Raw genomic sequence first — 23,929 nt, 5'->3', positions numbered from 1 at the left:
AAGTCATGGCTGGTTTTTGCTTGGTAAAGTAAAAAACTGTGTAGAAATGGCGTAAAACTGCTTGGATTCCGACCACCATAGCAACCTCTTAGAATACCCTAGATGCAACATAGCAACAAGCTAAAAACAACTATTACTGTGTCCGAAATCGAATACTTTCCTACTATATATAGCATGCGAAAACAGGTTGCCAAAAGAGTAGTATGTCCAAATGCATACCCTGTGTCCAAATATGCCTACTTCCAAACTATATAGTATGCAGAAAACCTTATGTGAGCCGAGTAGTATGTCCTAATTAATAGTTTTCATAAAATAGTAGACGAAAAGTACCCGGATGACCTACTAATTCCGGCGAGTTTCTGATGTGTGCATACAATGGACACTTTTACTATCCCATGAGACCACGGGAGAGGATTTATGAAAGGCGGTTAAGTGACATAACTGATGCTGATAAGTCATATGTAGAGCTAGGTATCGATAATTTTAACCAAATTTCAGTACATAAGGGGTTAATCTCGTCAACGTCACTGAGCCAATAAGCATGCAGCGTGAATGACTGTTGCGAGGCATCAAGGAAAAAAAAACTACTTTACGCCAGTTACTCCCAGAGACGTTGCCCACACGTGAGGCTGTAGTGTGTAAGCATCCCAACCCCCATAGATGTAAAGGATGTGGAAAAGATCAAAAGTGTGTCTACATTTCACCAGGCTTGATGCCAACAGTGTGCAATGTAATATTTGCAACAAGATCATTTCTGCCAAGACCGGCAACACAACAAACCTAATGAAGCACTTTTCAGTGCACGGAATAATCTTGAGAGCAGAAATTTGCTTTGTCTTCGACTGCAAGAAGAATTGGAGTGCGTCACAAATGAACCAAAGCTCAGCGTATAGGCTACTTGCCTCACAGACATGAGAAATAGGCATATAGAAAGTTTAAAATGTCTACTTTTAAATGAACCAATTCGTATCGAAAACAAATGAAAGTTGCATTTCTCTCTATAGGCGCACACATTCACTACACTGCGGAGATGACGAGTCAGCTATGTCAACTTCATCTTTGCATCCGACACTGTCTCAGCAATCACTTTTTAAAATTGTTTATTAATAAACAATTAAAATGTCTCCTTGCGATATTTTACTGACACATTCATAATAATGTGGTTACTTTTCCCAGTGCTTTGCGGCAAGCTTTATGTGTGCGCTTGAGCCCAAGACATATATTCCACCCCCTAGTGGCCTATATGAGTCTTTGAGTCTGAAAAAAAAAAAGTCAACAAACTGAAAAAATTAAACCAAAGTTTTTTCTCAGGTAATGGAATCTTGTTAAAACGGATTTCATAAAATTGGTTTTGAATAAAGTATCGTTCATGAACTGGTATCGAAGTCAAGGTATCGGTATCGATATCGAAAATCTTTGAACAATACCCAGCCCTAGTTACGTGACGGTAACATGGGAGATGTAGTACGTCCAAATTTCATTCATACAAGTATCATACAATACTGTAATTTCCAACTCTGATACGATACCTTGAAAAATATCGATATTCGATACCACTTTTGAAACCACAGGGAATACTGCCATATATACCGCCATACAGATAACATGTTATTATCTCATAATTTTTTTGTAATAGCTTACACACAGCACAGGAAGGCTTTATTTGAATCGTTGAACTACATTTATGAAAAAAAAGTGAAGATTCAGTAATAAAATAAGAACAAATAAACAAAATTTCAAATTATAGCACAAATAAATACAATAGAATAAAGTAAAATATGAATTGTAAAAATGAAATGCAGATTAATGCTTACAATTAAAGTTACAAAAAACGTCAGCAAGTGATATCTCTCTGTTCTTTGATTAACATGACAGATGGCAGCAGGTATATTAGGCTACTGTCACTTTAAGAGCTTATGCACAGATCCAGTATACCGTTACACAACATGCGATTTCTCTCAACTATTAACGTTGCAAAACTGACTGTATTTAAATGAATGACATTCATTTTGAAAAAATTGTAATCCTCAAAAGTCGTCAAATTGGTATTCGCGATCTGTTAAAGCGGCTTTATCAGAGCGCAACTTGTTTAGATCAATGGGGCGTGTTTTTGGTGTGATTGCGAAACCTGTGTGAATTAGTAAAATGATAAATTATTTAGAACTGGAAGCATTGTACTATGGTTTGCAGAATGCAGAAGTAAGTTGCACATATACCCTATTCAAGCACTATTGAATCGTAGCGAATGAGACGAGTGAGTGAGAGGAGGCGGGTGTGTGACAATTCGCCATCGGAAGAGAAGAGAGGGTGAGAAAGCGCAGCTGTGATCGGTCTATGGATACTGCAGAAAAGGAGTATTGGAACTGTTTCAGATATTTCAGTATCGATACATAAAATATTGATATTATTTGACAACACTACATACTACCCATATTCATACTATATAGAACATACTTTTTTTAATGGTTGTGAAGTTAATTCAAACTCAGTATGCGATTTCGGATGTATGTTTCAGAAAGAAATATTAGAAAAAACATTAGAAACTCAGAAAGTTACTGCCCTAGAACACTCTAGCTATCACCAAAGTCCCTTCAAAGACTAAAACTAATGTGACTAGGTGGCCGCTAGAGGTGTTCTGAATCTGATTGGTTGCTCTGCCGCTGCTTGGGGGTTCTGAGTGTTTACAGGGAGTTGCTATGCAGTTGTTGGGGTGTTCTAAAAGTTGCTTACAATAGTGCTGCAAGGATATTGCAAGGTTTTCTTAAAATCTAGTTTTAATTAGTATTGAAAAGATTGAGGTGTTGGGAAGACTGTCCCATTCATGCAAACTTGTAGGTCTTTGTAAACCTTTGCCCTTCCCTGTTTATGAAAGAGATTAAATGAGTACAGTGTGTGATGCATCTGAATGCATCTGTCTTGTTCATGTATTGTTTTCAGCAGGTGTGTGCTGTAAGGGCAAGGCCGCATGTGAGAAAATCTGTAATAATGTGTGAGATGTCATTGTGAATGGCAGTAGTAAGGTGAGTGTACGGGGATTCCCCATAGTTATTATGGGACATCCGTGCTACACTCAACCCAATAAAAATAACTGATATGGAAAAGAAGCGGATGAAAGATAAACTGGAGAGATGATAATGTAGCTTGTAAGTGTTTTGGAAAGAAGACCGTTCCTCCTTGGGTTTTTGTATGGGTTTATTTTGTTTCCTGCCAGGATTTGTAACACTAGTGCCCCCTACTGGAGAAAAAATGTCCAACACATTTGACTTTCCAGACCTGTTTAGTTAGACAACGTGTTAAGATGGAAGTAACTTTTATTTTTATCAAATTTTATTTTATTATTTGAGTTTTATTTCATTGCTTTCTGTTAGTGTGATTCTATCACTGTTGCACTATTGAATTTTATTCATACAGTACAGCGAACAAGGGTTAGCAGGTAATTCACAGGTCTAGAAAGATGGAGTAAGAACAGAGTGAAAGATGAGTGTACAGTCAGTCACTGACTGCAAGTAAAGGTGATGGTAGATAATCAGGTAGGATCATGTCTCACTGGTGTTTGAATAGGCCTGGATCCGTTTTGCTAGGAAGAGCACATTTACATATCCTGAAGGGTGTGTGTCTCAGACTTTTTTTGTGCTACATGGAGACTATTTTTCTACCTGTTTTTATTGTCATCACAGTTGAGTAATACTCTTTTGAACAACAGCCGACACCAAGTCAAAGTCGACAACGCTATATTGCGTTATAGCTAACACTTATACAATATTGCCAAAGCATATAAGATATTTAAAGTGCTGAAATAAACAATACTGTATAGATGCTCAGTAAGATGAAGTAAATGTTACAAATAATAGTATATATAATTTTTTTTCTTTTAAATCGACAAAATAAAATGGAATTCAACAGGAGTGAATTTAAATGGTGGTATATGTAAAATATAAATAATAAATGCAGTGTGGTGATGCATATTAACATGTTGACATGCTGTTACTCACTGTCCCTCGTTTCCTTGATCCATAAACTGATTTTTATTTTTTAGCGTCTGGCAACCATTTTTGGAAAATGTTTTTGTATTTTATAGTTGTAACTTTGCGAATACATAGCATTGGAGCTCTTTGTCAGAAACGAGTTGAATTTGGCAGCGCAGTGTGTTCTGGAGGCTTTGTGTGTAGAGATATGTTGTGTGGGTGTGGTTTGTGTGTGAAGAGTTGCGAAGTGTGTGTGTGTTCAGATGGGAGATATTTGTGGGTGTGGCTGTGTGTGTGAGAGCAGGTGAAGTGCTATCTACATTCCCCAGCACTTCCTGTTCCTGTAACAGGTGTGTGTGTGTGTGTGTGTTGTCGCCTTGAGCTCTGTGTAAAGGGTCCTTGTGGTGTGGCCATAACACATCTGGGGGCTCGTACTGTTTATCTTCATATAATTATTAACATTGGTTTACATAACAATGCAAATACACAAACAAACAAACTTTAAAATTGATCAAGTTAAAGGTTTTTTTTTTTTTTTTTCACAAGGTGAGTCAGACATCTCACAAATTCTCCCGAAGATCAGTGTTTTTTTCCCATTGTGTTTTTTCCCTTGAATTTTTCTTTATATATAAATAAGATCTCCCTTATTGAGTCTTCTTCTCATCCTTTTTGTGCATGGAGGTTAGAAGGTTCATTATTTTTTACACATTAACCCCCTGTGTGCTGGAAGTGCACAGTCAGTGTGGAAGTGCGAGTGACGTGCCGGAGTTAACCCTTTCCTGGCCAGAGCGTTCGCTGCTCAGAGCGAGATGACTGGCTGTGGCCGTTGCCAGCGAAACGGCTCTACTGCTATGACGAGACCGTGCACACGCTGAAGCCATTTACCTTACAGGGACAGAAAAATGCTTTCTCTCATCCTCATTTTCTTTCATCCCTTCCCCCCTTTGGCTCTGAGAGTCTGTTTTGGTGCAGCACGGAGGAGTTGACTCATGAATTTCAGTAAGATAGCGAGAAAATGAGGCTCAGCGCATGTCGAGTGCAGTGACACACACATCTGCACATCTGAAAATGACTAACCCTTTATACTGTACCAAACAGGAAACTTGACTTTCATAAAAGGTACACTGTCATACATTTCTGAACGTAAGGCATGTCAGATTAGTATTGTACAAAAAAAGCTTGCTTTGTGCTAAGAAAGAGATGGTTCAAAAAGCAGAATATTTTTAACCTTTGATAAATATTAAAGTTAATTAATTATGAAATATCAATAATATGAATATTATTGTAATATCGGAAATTGAGTGTGTGCGTATTGTTTTCTACGTCCTAGCAAAAGTACGGGACGCTCCAGTGAGTCGTGTCGAAGCAGAGGTTGTCCCTAAGGTTGCCCGGATGACTGTGTCAGGCAAGAAGCAGACCATGGGCTTTGATGTGCGAAGGTAAGTCAGTCGAGGTAAAGTGGAAGTGGTTAGCCTGTTAACCTGGTAAAGATATGCCCTGGTAACCCAAACATTGTTGGTTTAAACCTTATAAGGGACGCTTTATGAACTGTGATCTTTCACCCTTAAGCAAAGCATGTAACCACACAGCTCACTCCACAGGGGACTGTCCCTGTAATAAGTGCACTACAACACCGTGACCAAATCAGACACGAGTGTCTTGTTTTCAGTGATTTCTTTTTTTTAATATTTTTTTTTAGACCAAACTGAACGCTAGGGAGACAGATTAAATGAACTAATTTAAAAATGGATGATCTTTACAACAGAACTGAACCCGAACTGACTTCAGCTGAACAACAGTCGAAATACATCATTATCCTGTTATCACTGCAAAGCTGCTTTGGATCAGTATAAAGGTGACTTGACTTGACAGTCACAGTTGCTCACAAGATATTTGATAATATGTGATATGTCGTTTTAGCTCAATATACATTTCATTTCATGATGGAACCTTTGGATATATGTGCATTTCATGAAGGATACCTTTGAAAATCTTCATTTTAAATGTACAGAAAATTGAGCGCGTCTTGATCATCTCCTGTCCACTCATTGCTGAACTGCTGTAGTGAGCTTTCCTCTCTTATCGGTTCTTGCAGTTACAGTCCTTAATATTACATAATTAATTCTCAGAACCAGGCCAAGCCTTGTCTACCTGCATTGCATTCTGGGATAGCAGAAAACCACAGAGATGGCTGGTGCCTGTAGATTAATCTCACACTCACTAACATGAACCCACAGCCTATCACTCCCTCTCCTTCAGCCACAGACCACACCCGTCAAGCTCAAGAAGAAGGGTGTAGGGGTTTCTGCAGGTGGAGCAGCCAATGTACTTTAATTTAATAGGTTAAGTTGGTTCAGAACAGTCTTTAAGTGACTAAAAGAGGACCTGTGCTAAATTTTCCACACAATCTTTTTTTCAAAAGATATCTAGGTTTCCACTAATAATATGTTGGTATTTTGAGTTGCATATAGATTGTACAGTAATACTCTAGATTTACTTTTATTCATCGATGCAGTAAAGGCATTTATAATGTTATAAAAGATTTGTTTCAAATAGATGCTGTTCTTTTGAACATTCTGTTCATCAAAGATTCCTGAAAACAATTCCACAAAAATATTAAGCACCACAACCGTTTAAACTGATGATAAGATAAATGATAAGAAGTCACAGAAAAATCAGCATTGTTAGAATGATTTCTGAAGGATCATGTGACACTGAATTAGGAGTAAATACACACAACATTAATGTAAATACAATGAAAATTCAGCTTTGATGTCACAGAAATAAATATTTATCTAAGAAATAAACATATCTAAATATTTTCATATGTAAATTAGTTTTTAAAATGTAATAATATTTCATAATAATAGTAGTTTTTTTACCATTTACCAAATGTACCATTTTTGATCAAATAAATGCAGCCATTCTTGAGCAAAGCTGTTAAAAAAAAAAAAAAAAAAAAACCCTGACTCCAAACTTTTCGACAGGGTTGTACTTTTCTTCAAATTTCCAGTAGACAAAAATACAAAAACATGGGTTGTGAAAATACTGATTGGATTGAATGTCTATCTCAGCCTTGTTTTTGATTGCAAATAAACAGAATGAGGTTTAAAGGAGAACTCCATTTTTTGTACATTTGGAGTGCTGTCAGTACAGAGAACAACGACAAAAATCGGTGTTGCCTACACCGTGTTATCCTTTTTTTTTTAAATTTGCACCCTGTTGACTTCAATGGGGCAAGTTTTAAACCTGCTTTTAGCCTCTGAACATCCTTGATGTGTCATTACAAGTGCCCAGCCAATGTGAGTGATTCCTTCAGAGTGAACACGGGTCAATCTGACTGCAGTAGATGTGAAAGATATGAATAAAAGTGATCTATGCGCGTGAACTCGACAATCGACTACTGTGGACTTCGACCGAAAACGGGAAGTAAATACGCTGGCTGAATTTACATCACTTTTATTCATATCTTTTACATCTACTGCAGTCAGATTCACCGCGTTCACTCTGAAGGAATCACTCACATTGGCTGTGCACTTGTAATGACACATCAAGGATGTTCAGAGGCTAAAAGCAGGTTTAAAACTTGCCCCATTGAAGTCAGCAGGGTACAAATTTTAAAAAGAGGATAACACGGTGTAGGCAACACCGATTTTTGTCGTTGTTCTCTGTATTGACAGCACTCCAAATTTACAAAAAAATGAGCTCAATGTTAAAATTGACCAGAGTTCTCCTTTAATTGACTTTAAGATCAAGAAAAATGCTCAACAAACCATCCTAGAAATTCTGAGGTGACATTTGCTTTTGTGTCCCTTTTTAGTGCGGAAGAAAATGGCGTTGTTGCCTCGTCGGTTCGCAGAGGGCAGAGTCCAGAGGTCACTGCTGCACCAACCACAGAAACCCCATCCAAACTAGGGGTTATGAGTGAAGACTCTACCGCTACCACCCCATCTCGACCAGCTGGAAAGAGCAAACAGCAGCTCAACATCCGTGCCGAACTGGAGAAAAGACAAGGAGGAAAACCCTTACTCAATCTGGTGGTCATAGGCACGATATCCTCTCTATCACTATCCATCCAGTCACATTATCATCCAGTTCATTTTTTGGTCACATTTGAATTAATTTTATTCTTTTGATTCATCCAATTAACTACCTGGTGAGAAAAGAATAAAACTCTATGAGGTGGCCCTCTAACACTTGTATGAATGTGGTTAGATAAACAACCACATGTATGAATGTAATTAGATAAACCATTTTATATTAAGTGAATATGGATCTTGAACTTTGTGTGTGTAGGTCATGTAGATGCTGGTAAGAGCACTCTCATGGGTCATCTGTTATATCTGCTGGGGAACGTTAATAAGAGAACCATGCATAAATATGAGCAGGAGGCCAAGAAAGCTGGCAAGGCCTCGTTCGCCTATGCGTGGGTACTGGATGAGACCGGAGAGGAAAGAGACAGGTTGGTCACAAACACTCAGGTGTCATTTCTGTCTTGAAAAATGTTACCCAAACCAAACCATTTGTTCATCATCTGCTCTCTCTCACAGAGGAGTGACCATGGATGTGGGCATGACAAAGTTTGAGACGGACTCAAAGGTTGTTACTCTGATGGACGCACCAGGACACAAAGACTTCATTCCGAACATGATCACAGGGGCGGCACAGGTACTTCCATGTGCTCCTTTAGGCTCAGTTGAATGCAGACAAAAATTGAAATGGTCATCATTTCCTTACCTTGACCACCACGTTGTCTCAAACTTCCCTGCATCACTCAATGAGAAATTTTGAAGATTTGAAACAGCAAATAAAGCTTTCAGACAGGACAAAGGACACAAAAGTACCAAAAAAGTTCCAGACACTATATTTCAAGTCTTATGAAGCCATATGATAGCTTTGTGTGTGAATCAGGCAGATATTTCAAACTAAAAAAGAGGTTCTCTGAAAATCTTGTTAATGAGTGATGGGCAGTAGCATTTATGATTTAATCACTGGATCTTTAATGAGGCAGTTGATCTGGGTAATAAAAAGGCCTGAATGAATCATTCATAGTCAGACTGATTCAGTTCCCAGGTTCAGCTCACTGACTCAATGGTCTGGCCACAGTGGTTTATAGCTCACTACAGGGGAGAATTACCATTGAATAATGATGTAATTTTGGTCTGTTTCTTACATAAAGCTATTGTATGACTTTAGAAGACAAGTCATATGGACAACTTTTATGATGCTTTGATGTTTTTTGGAGCTTGAAAGCTTCTGTTCCCATTGTAACTGCATGAAACAGGGTCCTTTCTTAAGAATTTCTCCACATAAGAAAGGCATATAGGTTTAGAGTGACAGGAAAGTGAGTAAATGACTGAATTTGAACTTCTGTTTGAACTAATCCTTTAATAGAGTCCTCTTTCAGGTTGTTCTTCTATTACCTTTTCATTTTTTTTTTTGCATGTACACCAGTTGACGAGAGGACATCCGATGTCTGCATAATTTCTTGTGCACAGTAAAGTCTCAATGAAACTTGTTCTTTGTGGATTTGGGTGCCACCACCACTAGCGTTCCGTATATGAGTGTGTATGTTTGGATTTGGCTGATACTTACAAATGCAGTGAATGAAATTAGTCACATTGTGCAGGTCGGATTTACTCATTTCCTTTAGTCAGTCTGCTGAGAAAGGGTTTTTGGGGGCAAGTGGGTGTGTGTGTATTGCGGGTGGGTGTGTTTTGGGTCTAGACTATTTCTGTATGATGACGGAAGTTGAAATTGACATGACAAAGCAATATCGATTAGGGGATCTTTAACCCTTGTGTGGTGTTCATATTTTTGTTATTCAGCCAGTGTTCGTGGGTCTGGTGGACCCGCTGCATTTTTGGGTTTTTAATTCAACATAATCAAACAATTTATGTTAAAATACTCAACAGATGTTTACTTAATCCCAATTACAAGCAATATAAACAGCATATATGGTTAATATTTTCCCTTTACCTTTGTTAGATCACATTTAAGAATTGCAACCTTGTGTGGGAATGGTAGGAGTAGAAACAAAACTCACTTTTGCACTCATACTCTCACTCACTCACTCACTCACTCACTCACTCACTCACTCACTCACTCTCTTGGATATGTGGTTTACGGGGACTCTCCATAGGCGTAATGGTTTTAAAAATGTACAAACTGTATAATCTATCCCCCTACACTAACCCTACCCCATAAACCTACCAATCACAGAAAACTTTTGGCCTTTTTTGAATTTCAAAAAACACCATTTAGTATGTTTTTTTTAAGCCGTTTGGTTTATGAGGACACAGAATGATGTCGTCATAAACCATGTTTACGTTGTAATACCTATTCATTATACACATTTGTGTCCTCATAAACCATATACAAGAACGAACACACATACACACACACAATAACAGCAAGCCCTGACAGGAGGAGGACAGAGTAAAGGTACACAGGACCTAAAATTTCCACACTTTTATTATCCCCGGGTCCAGTGGACCCGAACATCCTTTGTGTAATATAAATGTTTAGGGGGGGGTGTACAGTGTGTGGTCATTGAAAACGTGTTCTGATATATGTTCTTCACAGAAAATGAGCCAAGGCCAATGAGTCTGAGGTTGAAAAAATAATTAATCATATAATTTTTCTTTTGATAAAAAATGAAAGGGTTAATGTTTTGTGACCTCTGAAAGCTGTTACTTAAACTATAAATATATAAATATATACTCTATATATCTCTCTCTCTCTCTTTATATACGCACATACATACATACACATACATATTGTGTGTGTATGAGATATATATATATATATATATATATATATATATATATATATATATATATATATATATATATATATATATATATATATATATATATATATATATATATATATATATCATACACACACAATATGTATGTGCATGTATGTATGTGCGTGTAGGATAATGTACATCTAGCCGGTTGTTATCACAGGATAAACTCTGACAGATTTTGTATCACCCTGAAGGGGTTTATTTTGCGATAACAACAGGCTCGATTTACATTATCCTGCTTATTCAATGGCTACTTCCCACACAAGTCAATAATTGGACACAAAAAAAATATTTCTTATGAAATATTTTATTAGCTTACAAAACACAAAGCTTCTGTGAAGAAAGCAGTTGCTAGTTATATTGATGCAAGAGATATTGATTTGAGATTTGACCTGTTTATTATCTTACAATCCATTTACGGTGTACAAAACAAATGTCCTGCCAAGATGAACACAGCAGTGATATTACAGTATTATTAATACTGAAGTCCTCCTATTTCATTTTCAATGCAGTCGATAAATGTAATATACTGTAGACGCAAGATGGCAGCAGCTGCGTTTGTATGGATCAAGCGAGAGCGAGTCCGCGGTGTGATAGGAGAGGCATGAAAGACGCACAGGCTTCATATACCCAGATGGCCGTTATGTTATTTAGCATTGCTATTTATGACTGTTGTAATCGGGGAATAACACACTTCGAAAGTTGTGACTGACCAGTCAGAATCAAGTATTCCAGAGAGCCGTGTAATTGTTTGAGTGGCATTTCGTTTTGACTTTAAAGTATAAGAAGTGTTTGTGTGCGTTTCTGTAATGTTTGGGTGTCTTAGCAGGTGTTATTAGTGATGGATGCTGGTCGCAGAGCGTTTGAGGTGGAGTATGTGTGTGTGTTTTGCAGGCAGATGTGGCTGTGTTAGTCGTAGATGCCAGCCGTGGGGAGTTTGAGGCCGGGTTTGAGGCAGGGGGGCAGACCCGCGAGCACGGCCTGCTGGTTCGATCCCTCGGAGTCACGCAGCTTGCTGTTGCTGTCAACAAGATGGACCAGGTGGGTAACCATGGGGACCACAACAGCGTACAGTAACCACGGCAATGTCAATCATGATTTTATTTATGTCTGAGAACCATGCTTCAATCCCACTCCCACCACTTGTGCTCATCACGTCATGTTCTCTGTGTGTGTGTGTGTGTGTCTGCAGGTTAACTGGCAGCAGGAGAGGTTCCGGGAAATCATCTCTAAGCTCGGTCACTTTCTAAAGCAGGCTGGTTTTAAGGTAATGCAGTCTGTGCACATGGAGGATGTTTATATATTTTTCCCCTGTGCATTTTGTACTTTGGTATTCCCCCCCCCTCCATGTGTCTGATCAATGACACATCCAGAAACTGCAATTCAAACCTAAAAAATATATCTTGCATGTTTTGATTGAATCTGACACAATATCAGCTTACATGCTTGTCTTTTCCGACTGATTTTCTGACTGAAAAAAAGTTATTTAAATGCTTTTGTGGATCTTAAATTAATATATTTTGTAAAATGTCCAGTGTGCTGTTTTTTTTCAGCTTGTGATATGATATAGCTTTGTGTGTGAAGCAGATTTAAATTTAAACTGTCATTTGTTAAAAATCTTCAGATATCATCATAAAAACACATCAGACCTGTTTGCAGTATATTTTGACATGCCCATGTCAAGCACAAATACAGTATATATGAATATATAATCAATAATAATATATAATTGAGCATAATTGAGATATAAGCACTAATTTCGGTTTATTCCTCACACAACACTATCGAATAACTTTTGCGCAAGTCATGTAAATTATAAATTACTTCCATGTTTAAATGCTTTTGTCATAAATTTAGTAAGTTTTAGTAAAAAATTGCTATTTTAATATGTTGCAAAATACAAAATATTTCAGTTTGGGATATATAGCTGATGATATATATATAAAATTGAGAATTCTGTCATTTTTTATACTTAAGCCACCCGCGTTTAATATACATATTTTATATGTGAGAATGAGTGAAAAATGACAGAATTTTCCATTTTGTATGAAATGCTCTTTAAAAAATGAAGAGAAAAGAAGATTCTTTCATTGTAATAATGAAATATGGGCTACGGAAGAGAAACTGACTGCAGGCCTCAACTTTTTTACTAGTTTCAGCTTTGCTCAACTTTTTTTCTACTATGTCTAGTTTCTAAAATAATATGAGTGCGATGTGCTTTTTTTTTTTGCAGACATGAGTTTCAAGAAATTTTTAAATGTAAATTCAGCTCTCAGTTGCGGTCCTGGTGCACACAAGGCCAAATATGACATGTCACCCACACCCAAAATTGATACACTTTTATTGTAGAACTATATACACAAATACAAATGCACTAAATAAAATAATTTAATAAATAGCTATTTACAATAAGCACTTAACTCGAATAGCTAATAAATAATCAAATTAACAACTAGAGAACAGGCTGACTAAACTTAGCTTGAAATTTGTAAATGGAATTATTCAACATACTAAGATGGATCCTTTCTTTACAATTTAAAGGTACACTGTTATTTCATCAGTCAGTCGTGGAAGTCTGATGGTTGATGGCTTCTGGCAACATTAAATCCAAGAGAGAAGAGAGTTCTAGAGAAAGAGCACAGATATTTTTAAGTGCACAGGGCAAAGTTTGAGCGCACATGCAATATCTGAGCGATAGCAGAGCCACGAGACCACTGTGTATTTGAGAGCGCACTTCCAGTTTTGTGCAAGAGTGAAGGAAATCCGCCTGCGAACGGAGAGATTTGTGCTCGTGCATTACATGGATACGCTCTCACGTTACAATAATGCACTCCTGACATTTGTCATTAAACTTTGACAGTTGTGCACATCTGTTGTTTTTTGCCATTTTCTAGTATTTTAGCTTTCACATTATCTTTGTTACATTTTATAACTCAACAGAACAATAGATGTTTTTGCGGTGAACTGTAATGATACGTGTTGTACTGTACGTGTCACCTCTGATGTGCTAGCAAGAGGTGTAATTGTGGCCAGTAAAACAGTCTGTGGCCTGTAAAATGTGGGTTATAAATGGTTTGGGAATGTAAAGCAACATTTCATGGCCCATTTCCACCTGCAAGTTGATTTGATCAGTCAACAGCACATGCAGCTATGGAAATGATCTGTGCTGGCCATGTGTAACAAATGTGCTTGTCTTTTGCAGGATTCTGATGTGTATTACATCCCTACCAGTGGCCTATCAGGAGAGAATCTGACCACTAGGAGCAAAGTAGCAGACCTTACAGCCTGGTACACTGGGCCATGCCTACTGGAACAGATAGGTGGGTGTTTATGTGGACACATTTGTGCAATTCTATTTGCATGCACATATACTATGTATACAGTATAATATATTAGAATATAATGCAAAATATTACAAAATACAATATAATGTAATAGTTGCTTTATTTTTTTTGATAAACCAGGCACATTTTAAATAGAGCAGCTTTTTTTTTTGTGGGCAAAATGTTTTGTGTTACATGAGGGTGAGTAGATAATGATCAACGGTCTGTAGAAGGTGTAACTGTGTCTAAATTGACCAAATCATTTCTGCACCAGTGTTTTTCCCTGTTCAATAATCATACTAATTAATGATCAAAGATTTAAAAAAAACTGGAAGTTCAAAAATGTCAAATATTCTGCATCAAGTTGGAACGGGCACTTCTGTGTTCATGCACATGGATGAGTGTGTAAGTGTAGAGTGTTTTCACAGAAGCTCTTGTCATGATTCTGATCTGATTGGTGGCTGAGCTGTGAGAATTCTCAGCAGTTTTACTTTTGACTCATCAAAACTTGATGAGGCAAACAGAAAACCTTCAGGCCACTGCATCTTTCCTCATCTCTTTCCTCCTGTCTGTTTGCAGATGCATTTAAACCTCCCCAGAGGTCAGTGGAGAAGCCGTTCAGGCTTTGTGTCTCGGACGTCTTCAAAGGTCAGCATGGGAACCCACATAAAAGCAAAGTGTACAAAATCTAAATGCACAAATATTTGGATTTTATTAGATTTTGTGCAAATACTCTTATGTTTTCAAAAAAATGAAACAAACCCTTTTTCTATTAGTGCAGTTCAGAGATGTTGTATTTCATGATCACTTAAACTCACTGTTTTCAGACCAGGGCTCTGGATTCTGTGTGACGGGGAAGGTGGAGGCTGGCTTCATTCAAACAGGAGATAAAGCGCTGGTCATGCCTCCTAATGAGACCTGCACTGTTAAAGGTAAACACAGCAGCTTTATCAACTTATGGAGACATGCATTGCTCAGTCTAGATGGATATGCAACAGCACCCTCTTCTGGTGTTCCTGGTTAAAACTGCTTTAGACTTGTTTTAGAGCTTTTTTCCAGTCCTGTGACTAAGAAATTGATGCTGAATGTTGTAGACATGCACAATTTATATATATATATATGTATATGTTTCATTCAAGCAGTAAAATGCAGAAAGAAATCTAGTTTTAAATAGGCATGTTTACCACATTGATTTTTTTTATAACTGAAAACAAAAAATAATTATATTTAATCGTTTCTTTGCGTTAAATCGTTTCGATTTAACACGTTAAGTTATTTAATTAGTTATGGATAAAAAATAATGTGTTAAAATGAACACATATAACACCGCCCCGCCCCAGACCTATGTAGATCATCTGACGGACATTTCTTACAGTTAATAGGGACGTAGTCTCGACACACGTCTCGCGGACATCCTGTAGAATTCAACCAATCAAATCGCGACTTCGAAACTCCTTAATTGTTTCCAGAAAAGTGTACCATATGCATCATGTGTTCAGCATGACATCTGAGGCTGAGACTAATGGTGACAAGCATGATGCAGGACAACAACTCAATGTGTGATGGAGCCAATAGAATCCATTAATATACCCCTAAATAAATAAGTTACTATTGTTATATTTTAGACACAATATTGTCTGTTATTGTCAAACGAAAAACATTACATATAAAGCCACAGCAGAACGATTGTGTGTCTCCAAGCTACACAGTGGTGTTTCTGAATGAATTTGCGTTTTCGGGTGAATCAATGATTCAATGGCCTATTCATAAAGAGAGCCATTTACTTAATTCCTGAATGAATCAGCCGTTTGAACAAATCAAATGAATGAATGACTCAATAACTTACTCATTTAGACATTTAGTGCCACCTACTGGCAGTTTGTTTCTTATTTAGAATATTATTTCAGTAATAGAATAATATCATATTCCATATTAATAAAAAACCCATTAAAGGTATAGTTAACCCAAAAATTAAAATTCTGTCATTTACTCACCCTCATGGCTGTTGTAGCCTAAAAGTGTATGTTTAATGAATTCTATGTTGAATCAAATATAATATTTCTTTCTAAAGCTACTTTTTAATGCTTTTCTCATTTAACACAATAATGACTTTAACTTTTGGGGGTAATTCCTCAGCCAAATTTGATGTATGATTAATTTGCCATTAATAGAATTAATTACTCGCCACATTGTGTAATTATTAGATTAAAAAAATGTAAATCGCTTGACCGCCATAGTAACTATACATGGTAATAAACAATAATAATGTAAAATGCAATCTATAAATATCCAGTGTGCAATAATATGAAATAATATGCAATAATCATGTCTGTTTTTACTAAAACTTTTACATTTATAAAGCATTTTTGAGTAATGGCACAAACAGATCATTGCTTAAGAGTTTATCAGATGATTCATTGAAAGGATTTAAAGGTACACTATACATTTTTTTTTTTTTAATGAATTTTTTTTAATTTTTAAGTGCAAAACATCATCAATCCCTGTCTTACCCTAATTCACTATGTAACATATGGTAATGTTGTAGACCTGACAGGATGGTTTTCACAGGAAATTGCATACATGCGTCACTTTGGTGCGTGTCTTGTCACATTGCTTCTTTGACGCATGAATGGTGTGAGAGTGACATATATTATTGGTCACAATGAGCAAGCAGCTAAATCTCGAACCTCCGGGGAATCACTCATTAGAAAAAAAAAGTCTCCTGGCAAAAAGAGAACTTGTAATAAAACAAGAATCAACAACTGAGGGATTTGAAATGTTGTAAATGCGACGCAGAGAGCTTTTAAGACCGCAAACTTTTGAATTGTAATGTATTGCCAAGCCCTAATTGTCAATTTTTCCTTATTTAAAAAAAAAAAAAAAAAAAATTAAGTGATGCATGTAGGGCTGTTTTCGACTAAGGATTTTCATAGTCGAATCTGATTCGTTAGATTTTGCCGTAGTCGACTGATAGTCGAACCTTTTTTTTTTCTTTTTTTTTTTTAGATAGCAGCTAGATTTTTTCCATTTCAAACAAAAGAGCTAAAAAAACACATATATATCACACATATATCATAACATTTCATAAACATGAGGAGCAATATGAGAGAGAAATTTGGTGATGGTTGTTTAGGTACATTAAACCACGTAAAGCTTTTTCACGCCCATGAGAACCGCGTGGAGTCAACTCACAGCCGCTCCGCTGCCCTGCTGAAAATGTGAAGCAGAAACGCTTAATATCAGATAACGTCCATAATAATTGGACTCTGGGTTCGATTTTTTGACCATTTTCAGTGGTTATGAGGAGCAATATGAGAGGGAAATTTGGTAATCGTTGTTTAGGTACATTTAAACAACGTAAAGCTTTTTAACGCACATGAGAACCGTGTGGAGTCAGCTTTTTAACGCACATGAGAACCGTGTGGAGTCAGCTTTTTAACGCACATGAGAACCGTGTGGAGTCAGCTTTTTAACGCACATGAGAACCGTGTGGAGTCAACTCACAGCCGCTCCGCAGCCCTGCTGAAAATGTGAAGCAGAAACGCTTAATATCAGATAACGTCCATAATAATTGGACTAAAATAAAATTTTTATTTTATTTATTTTATTTTATTTTTCAATAAATGCAACATTTCACATCAAATTAGAGTGCAGGCCTAAAAAAAAAAAATATTTCAAGTGAGAAGAGCGCCACCTAGTGGCTTCAAAATTTATTAATTTGTGTCATGTCCTATAACCGCCCATAGGCGGCCTATAGCTTTTTTATTTATTTATTTGATTTATTCCCATTCGGAAAGAAAACAATTTATTACTAATCAACCACTGAATGGAACAACACAAATTATATATCATTTTAAAGCTTAGAATCTCAGCTTTTTAACGCACATGAGAACCGTGTGGAGTCAGCTTTTTAACGCACATGAGAACCGTGTGGAGTCAGCTTTTTAACGCACATGAGAACCGTGTGGAGTCAACTCACAGCCGCTCCGCAGCCCTGCTGAAAATGTGAAGCAGAAACGCTTAATATCAGATAACGTCCATAATAATTGGACTCTGGGTTCGATTTTTTTTTTATCATTTTAACCCTCTGGGCTTCTTCATAATTGGGTCACACTTAGCTTCCTCCCGCCCGAAAACGGGCGAAGCCTTAAAATTGTACTTAACTTTGTCCTAGGATAACCATTCAAATATTGTTTTGTTCTATAATGTTTTCTGATTATTATATAGAATTTTTAGAATTTTTTATGATACTTTGCATTAATTATGTAATTTTTATGAGCTATTTTTTCCATTAGAATTAATATATATATTTTTATTTTATTTATTTTATTTTATTTTTCAATAAATGCAACATTTCACATCAAATTAGAGTGCAGGCCTAAAAAAAAAAAATATTTCAAGTGAGAAGAGCGCCACCTAGTGGCTTCAAAATTTATTAATTTGTGTCATGTCCTATAACCGCCCATAGGCGGCCTATAGCTTTTTTATTTATTTATTTGATTTATTCCCATTCGGAAAGAAAACAATTTATTACTAATCAACCACTGAATGGAACAACACAAATTATATATCATTTTAAAGCTTAGAATCTCAGCTTTTTAATGCATCTAATTAAATGTATTAATTCCTAACGAGTGCTGAGTAATCCCTCTAAAACCAAGTGTACCGCCAGCAGGCGCCACCTAGCTGCGAAAATATTTATTACCATATTTTTCAAAAATCTTGCCTTGATAAACACAAAGTTGATGTCATTTGAAAGCTTAGAGTCTGAACTTTACAGTGAATGTATCCACTTTGAAAAACTCTTAAGTATTGCTGAGTTATTTGCTGATACATAGAATTTCTCTTTTTTTCATAATCTATAAAATAATGTACTGCAATGTGTCAAAAACATCATACAGCTCATGAAACATTCTCAGATAATTGAAAATGGCACTTCATTTTTTACAGCATATTATTACAATTAAAATGAGCCCAAAATTAACATAATCTATTGCTTTTATGACAAGATATTCTTCATGGAGAAAAAATTGCCCATGAGGGGGTGTGAAAGACTGTACAAAAAGGCTATCTCTTTTCAAAATGCTGTAATTTTTGATTCCTTTATCCAAAAATTATTATTTTTTTATCCAGATGCAGCTAACATGTAGGGGGACTTCACTAAAAAAGAATTTTCCTCCTACCTTATTTCCTTCCTGAGTTATTCCATGACAAATATGAAAGATATGCAAAATCATAATAAAAATTATATATATATATTGTCTTTTATCCACCGTTTCTTGGCGGGACAATGTCCAAATGTAATGTAATTTATATTTTCAAAAAATTTAAAAAGAGTTCTTTCAAACGATACCTACCTTTTGACTCTCCTTGCTATAGTTTTGGAGTTATTATGATTATATAATTTTTATATAGTTTGGGGCAAAATTTGCTGTTTCAGTCTTACCAGTTCATTTCTCTGTGTGTGTGTGTGTGTGTGTGTGTGTGTTTGTGTGTGTGTGTGGGGGGGAGGGTGTCTTTTTTGCACTCTTGATGTTTTAGAGTGTCACCCCTTCATTGCTGTACACTTTTTTTCAGCACAGTGGCTGATCTGTAGCTTGTACCACCAAAAGTTTCTCTGAGTTTTCCTATTTTTTCGTATTTCCCATTCATTTCCTATGTCGCCCGTTTTCGGGCGGGAGGAAGCTAAGTGTGACTTTTTTTTTTACGACCCTTTAACATATCAGAATCATCTCCTTGATTTTTTTGTGTGTTCATATAGGTAATAAAAGAAAAGTCACCAAGTTTCACCCCCATCCGATGAAGCAAAAAAATTAAACAATTCGAAACGTTCAAGTTTTCGCCCGTTTTCGGGCGAAGAAGCCCAGAGGGTTAAGTGGTTATGTGGAGCAACATGAGAGGGGAATTTGGTTATCATTGTTTAGGTACATTAAACCATGTAAAGCTTTTTAACGCACATGAGAACCGTGTGGAGTCAACTCACAGCCGCTCCGCAGCCCTGCTGAAAATGTGAAGCAGATTTTTGAATACATTTTTATTTATTTACATTAGTAAGCTACAGGACATCGTCTTTCAAAACATGACCTGAAAAAATAAAATAAAAATGGTACCCAGCCCTTCTGAAAATGCGAATGCATCTCTGTCCCCAGCACATTTCAAACCAAACTGACGCCCATGTATTCGACTATGAGGTTCATAGTCGAATCAGACCTCTCCGAATCGAATCGTCGAATCCTCGACTATTAGAAGTCAGCCCTAGATGCATGTTTAAAATACAGTCGTCTCTCTCTAGGGATCACTCTCCATGATGAAGCATTAGACTGGGCAGCTGCCGGTGATCATGTCAGTCTAACTGTAACAGGCATGGACATCATCAAAATAAAGTGAGTGTGGAATGAATCACTGGTGTTGAAAGCATTCCTTTCCTTAGAGTATCCTGTAATATTGTGGTTGTATAATGTTTTGATTATATTACATAATACTTGATCAGAAAACTTTCTTTGGGCGCTTATGATTCTGTATGATCATGTTTTTCTCCCTAGCATTGGATGTATATTCTGTGATCCCAAAGAGCCCATCAGAGCCTGCACAAGATTCCGAGCAAGGATTCTTCTCTTTAATATAGAACTTCCCATCACGCAAGGCTTCCCTGTGAGAAAACACTCTCTCTGCGTTCAAACTTCTAGTATATAAACATCTCTGCATGTTTTTCTGCAATTATTCCTTGTATTTTGTGTTTGATTGTCAGGTGCTGTTGCATTATCAGACTGTAAGCGAACCGGCCACTATTAGGAAGTTAGTCAGTATATTACACAAGAGCAGTGGAGAAGTTCTCAAGAAGAAACCAAAGTAAGTGGATGAATGATATGGAATCATATAGTATGTTACACAAATTAAAAAGTTAATCATGTTGTTCCAAACCTGTATGACTTTCTTCAGTGAAACAAAAGCTTTGAAGAATGTGCTCACTTCCATATAACAATTACATAAAGTGAACACCAACTGTAAAAGTAGTCCTTGTGTGCTATAATACAAGTCCTCTGAATCACATATGACACTATTTGTATGATGAACACAAAATACACAAAATCTTTCTTCTGCAGTAGCTCTGAAATCTCAATCACGCTTCTGCATCAGTAGCTGTTTCCATCCAAAGTTGTGACTTCACTTCATGTGCAAAATTCGAATATTGCACATAATATTTGCGAATAAAGCACCGTTTCCATCTCAGATGTTCAAGTGACTAATCGTCACTCCTGGGAAATTGGCGCAAAATACCTGTAATAAAAATTGCTACAATGGCTCTTTTTTTTCCTACATAATAAATGCCATCATGTTATCTTGCGTTTGGATGCCTGGTGTTTGGGAACACAATCATGTGAGAAGCTTCTGGGAGGGAATTAAAGGAAATTCCAATGACAGACTTTGTCTCGCGCATTTCAGAATGATCAAACCAACATTTGAGATGCTGTGCAAGGAAATTCGTCAGCTGGTTAGTCGGGTTATCCAAATTACATCCTCTGTTGGGGCAAAGTAACATGACTTTTTTTTGTTGTGCATCAAGCGATTTATTTGGTAAATGTGTTTACATCATAGTTTATGCGCATTTTTAGAATTTTTGCACATCCTGAAGTATCCATTCAGCATTTTTTTATGGGATATCACAAAATCTGCATTAAAATAGGTGGATGGAAACATAGCTACTGTTGTTATTGTTAACTAAAACTGAAACTTTTAAAAATACATCTCAGTAATTGAAATAAAGCTAAAATAAGTAGATGTAAAACTTAAGAAACTTAAATGTAGAATTTTGCATTGGCAAATTACTGAAATAAGTTAAGCTAAAGCTGAAAAATAATTAAAGCTAAATGAAAAACTAATAAAAATGACAAAAGTACTTAAAATGATTATATTAGTATTTATTAATATTTTATGTATTAAGTAATATTACAATTCCAAGTTGGTGATTGGCATTGAGACAAGCAAGAACCAATGGTGTTTGTTGTCATTTGCCACTTTTTAATATTATATTATATTTTGGATGAACTATTCCTTTAACGATGGTTCAGAATGGTGTTTTCGCTTAAGATTCATTATCAGTGTAATATCGATGTTGTATAAATGTTGTGCAGGTGTTTGAGTAAAGGACAGAACGCAGTGGTGGAGATTCAGACGCAGAGGCCTGTGGCTCTAGAGCTCTATAAGGACTATAAAGAACTGGGGCGGTTCATGCTGAGATATGTGGGCTCCACCATTGCTGCTGGAGTTGTCACCGAGGTAAAACACACTACATGTCCACCTTTTCTCACTAAACACATTCCTGTCGCATTTTTTGATATTGCATCATAAGAATGTGACGCTTGTTAATGCTGATGTTTATACTGTTTTAGATCAAAGAGTAAGGACAAGTTGGAACTGGGAGAGCGGAGAGAAGTGCAATTTCCCCTTAGAGCGAACACACAAATTGAATGCACACAGATGGCAACCTGACAGTGATTCTAGCTACAGTTCATTTCATCTGTCTAAAAGCCCTAGAGTGAGCATGTGTGTGTGTAAAAGAGAGAATGCCTTTTGCCCTACTCTTCAGCTTGCAAAATACAACTGAACTGTAATTCATCCCAAGTTTCAACTCGAACCCTCCTAATAACACGCAGGAACAGACAGAAAGTCTGTCATTTGCTTCCATTCATTAATTACGTCTCAACAAACTGAACTCATATATTATTTTATTTAATATTTTATTTCGATTATTGTAAATGGCATTGTTTTTGACTAAAATGGCAGCATATAATGGACATTTAGGCTTGGTTCAAATGGAAGGATTTTAAGGTTAGTTATTCTGATTAGTTACGGATGTGCACATTTGTAAAAGGGGAAATAGAAGACAAAGTTTTGCATATGAGCGGGACAGTGTGTGAATGAAACCTGCCCTTCCATTGCTGCTACTCAGTCTTTTCCTGATCTTTAATGGGTCAGTGACACGAAAACGGGAGGATTGAGAACCAGTGGACAAAGGGATATTTCGTGAGTTAGGAGAAACTCATCCGGTGTCGGAAATCTAACAGTAATCGCTTTAAGGACCTAACAGACATGACTCTTACTCATCTGTTTTTGACTTGTTTATTAAGGGGTTTTAATTTAAAGAACATTTGTTTGGGTGTCTCGAAGCTGAAGTTATTTGATCCAGGGAAAGCTTCTTCATCAGAAAAATAAAAAATATGAATCACTGTGGAAATCTTGTCTGTGTATTTTTGGGTCAGTAAATAAATACATAGTATAAGCTAATTGGCTACACGACCCTGCTTAAAATTCACTTAAGTATTTTCTCTGGACAGGAATGTGTTTTTCCTGCATGCAAGCAATTTTATTAATTCTTAATTGAGCTTTTTGCACCTTTTGGCCTGATGCTGAATGACATGAATCCCAACGCATTCATGTTTTATTAACTCTCTTTACTATTGCAGTATTATCTGATTTATGCGAATCAAGTAATTTCCCACTTATTCCAGAAAGTGTTCACTTCTACAATTGCTCATTATGTGCTCAAATGCTAATAGATGTTTCTAAAAAGTTGTTTTCTTCTGTGAGAATGTGGTGCTGTAATTTTCCACTTCACAATCAAAAGACTTCATGAACGCAGCGTGTTCAGAATAGATAAAGACCCGAAGACTATGACACGTTGGTTAAGGAAAGCTTGGTTTTTAATCAGTTTGTCTCTGCTTCTTGTTTGTAGCGTAATACCCTGAAGAATTAATAGCATGTTTCCACTGTGCTGTGGAATATGCTGCTTCGACCTTATCCACCACACAAGATTGTAGTTTAAGACT

At 36.6% G+C, this 23,929-nt stretch overlaps 1 protein-coding gene across 1 annotated transcript in view; it reads left to right on the top strand.

Moving 5' to 3' along the window:
- Positions 1-23,392, top strand: part of hbs1l (HBS1-like translational GTPase) — a 31,378-nt gene extending 7,986 nt beyond the window's left edge. Inside the window, exons 5-18 of the mRNA XM_081386880.1 lie at positions 5,296-5,404; positions 7,786-8,012; positions 8,262-8,427; positions 8,516-8,633; positions 11,674-11,820; positions 11,972-12,046; positions 13,982-14,099; positions 14,682-14,750; positions 14,930-15,034; positions 20,395-20,485; positions 20,645-20,753; positions 20,851-20,951; positions 22,235-22,379; positions 22,493-23,392. Coding sequence (XP_081243006.1) covers positions 5,296-5,404; positions 7,786-8,012; positions 8,262-8,427; positions 8,516-8,633; positions 11,674-11,820; positions 11,972-12,046; positions 13,982-14,099; positions 14,682-14,750; positions 14,930-15,034; positions 20,395-20,485; positions 20,645-20,753; positions 20,851-20,951; positions 22,235-22,379; positions 22,493-22,504 — 1,592 coding nt within the window. The 3' untranslated portion in view covers positions 22,505-23,392. The remainder of the gene's footprint in view (positions 1-5,295; positions 5,405-7,785; positions 8,013-8,261; positions 8,428-8,515; positions 8,634-11,673; positions 11,821-11,971; positions 12,047-13,981; positions 14,100-14,681; positions 14,751-14,929; positions 15,035-20,394; positions 20,486-20,644; positions 20,754-20,850; positions 20,952-22,234; positions 22,380-22,492) is intronic.
- The last annotated feature ends 537 nt before the right edge of the window (positions 23,393-23,929 follow it).

The sequence above is a fragment of the Scardinius erythrophthalmus genome, assembly GCF_964197995.2.
Source record: "Scardinius erythrophthalmus genome assembly, chromosome: 15".
Classification (NCBI taxonomy): Eukaryota; Metazoa; Chordata; class Actinopteri; order Cypriniformes; family Leuciscidae; genus Scardinius; species Scardinius erythrophthalmus.
The sequence above is the reverse complement of the archived record's forward strand: the minus strand, read 5'-3'. Positions and strand labels throughout refer to the sequence as shown.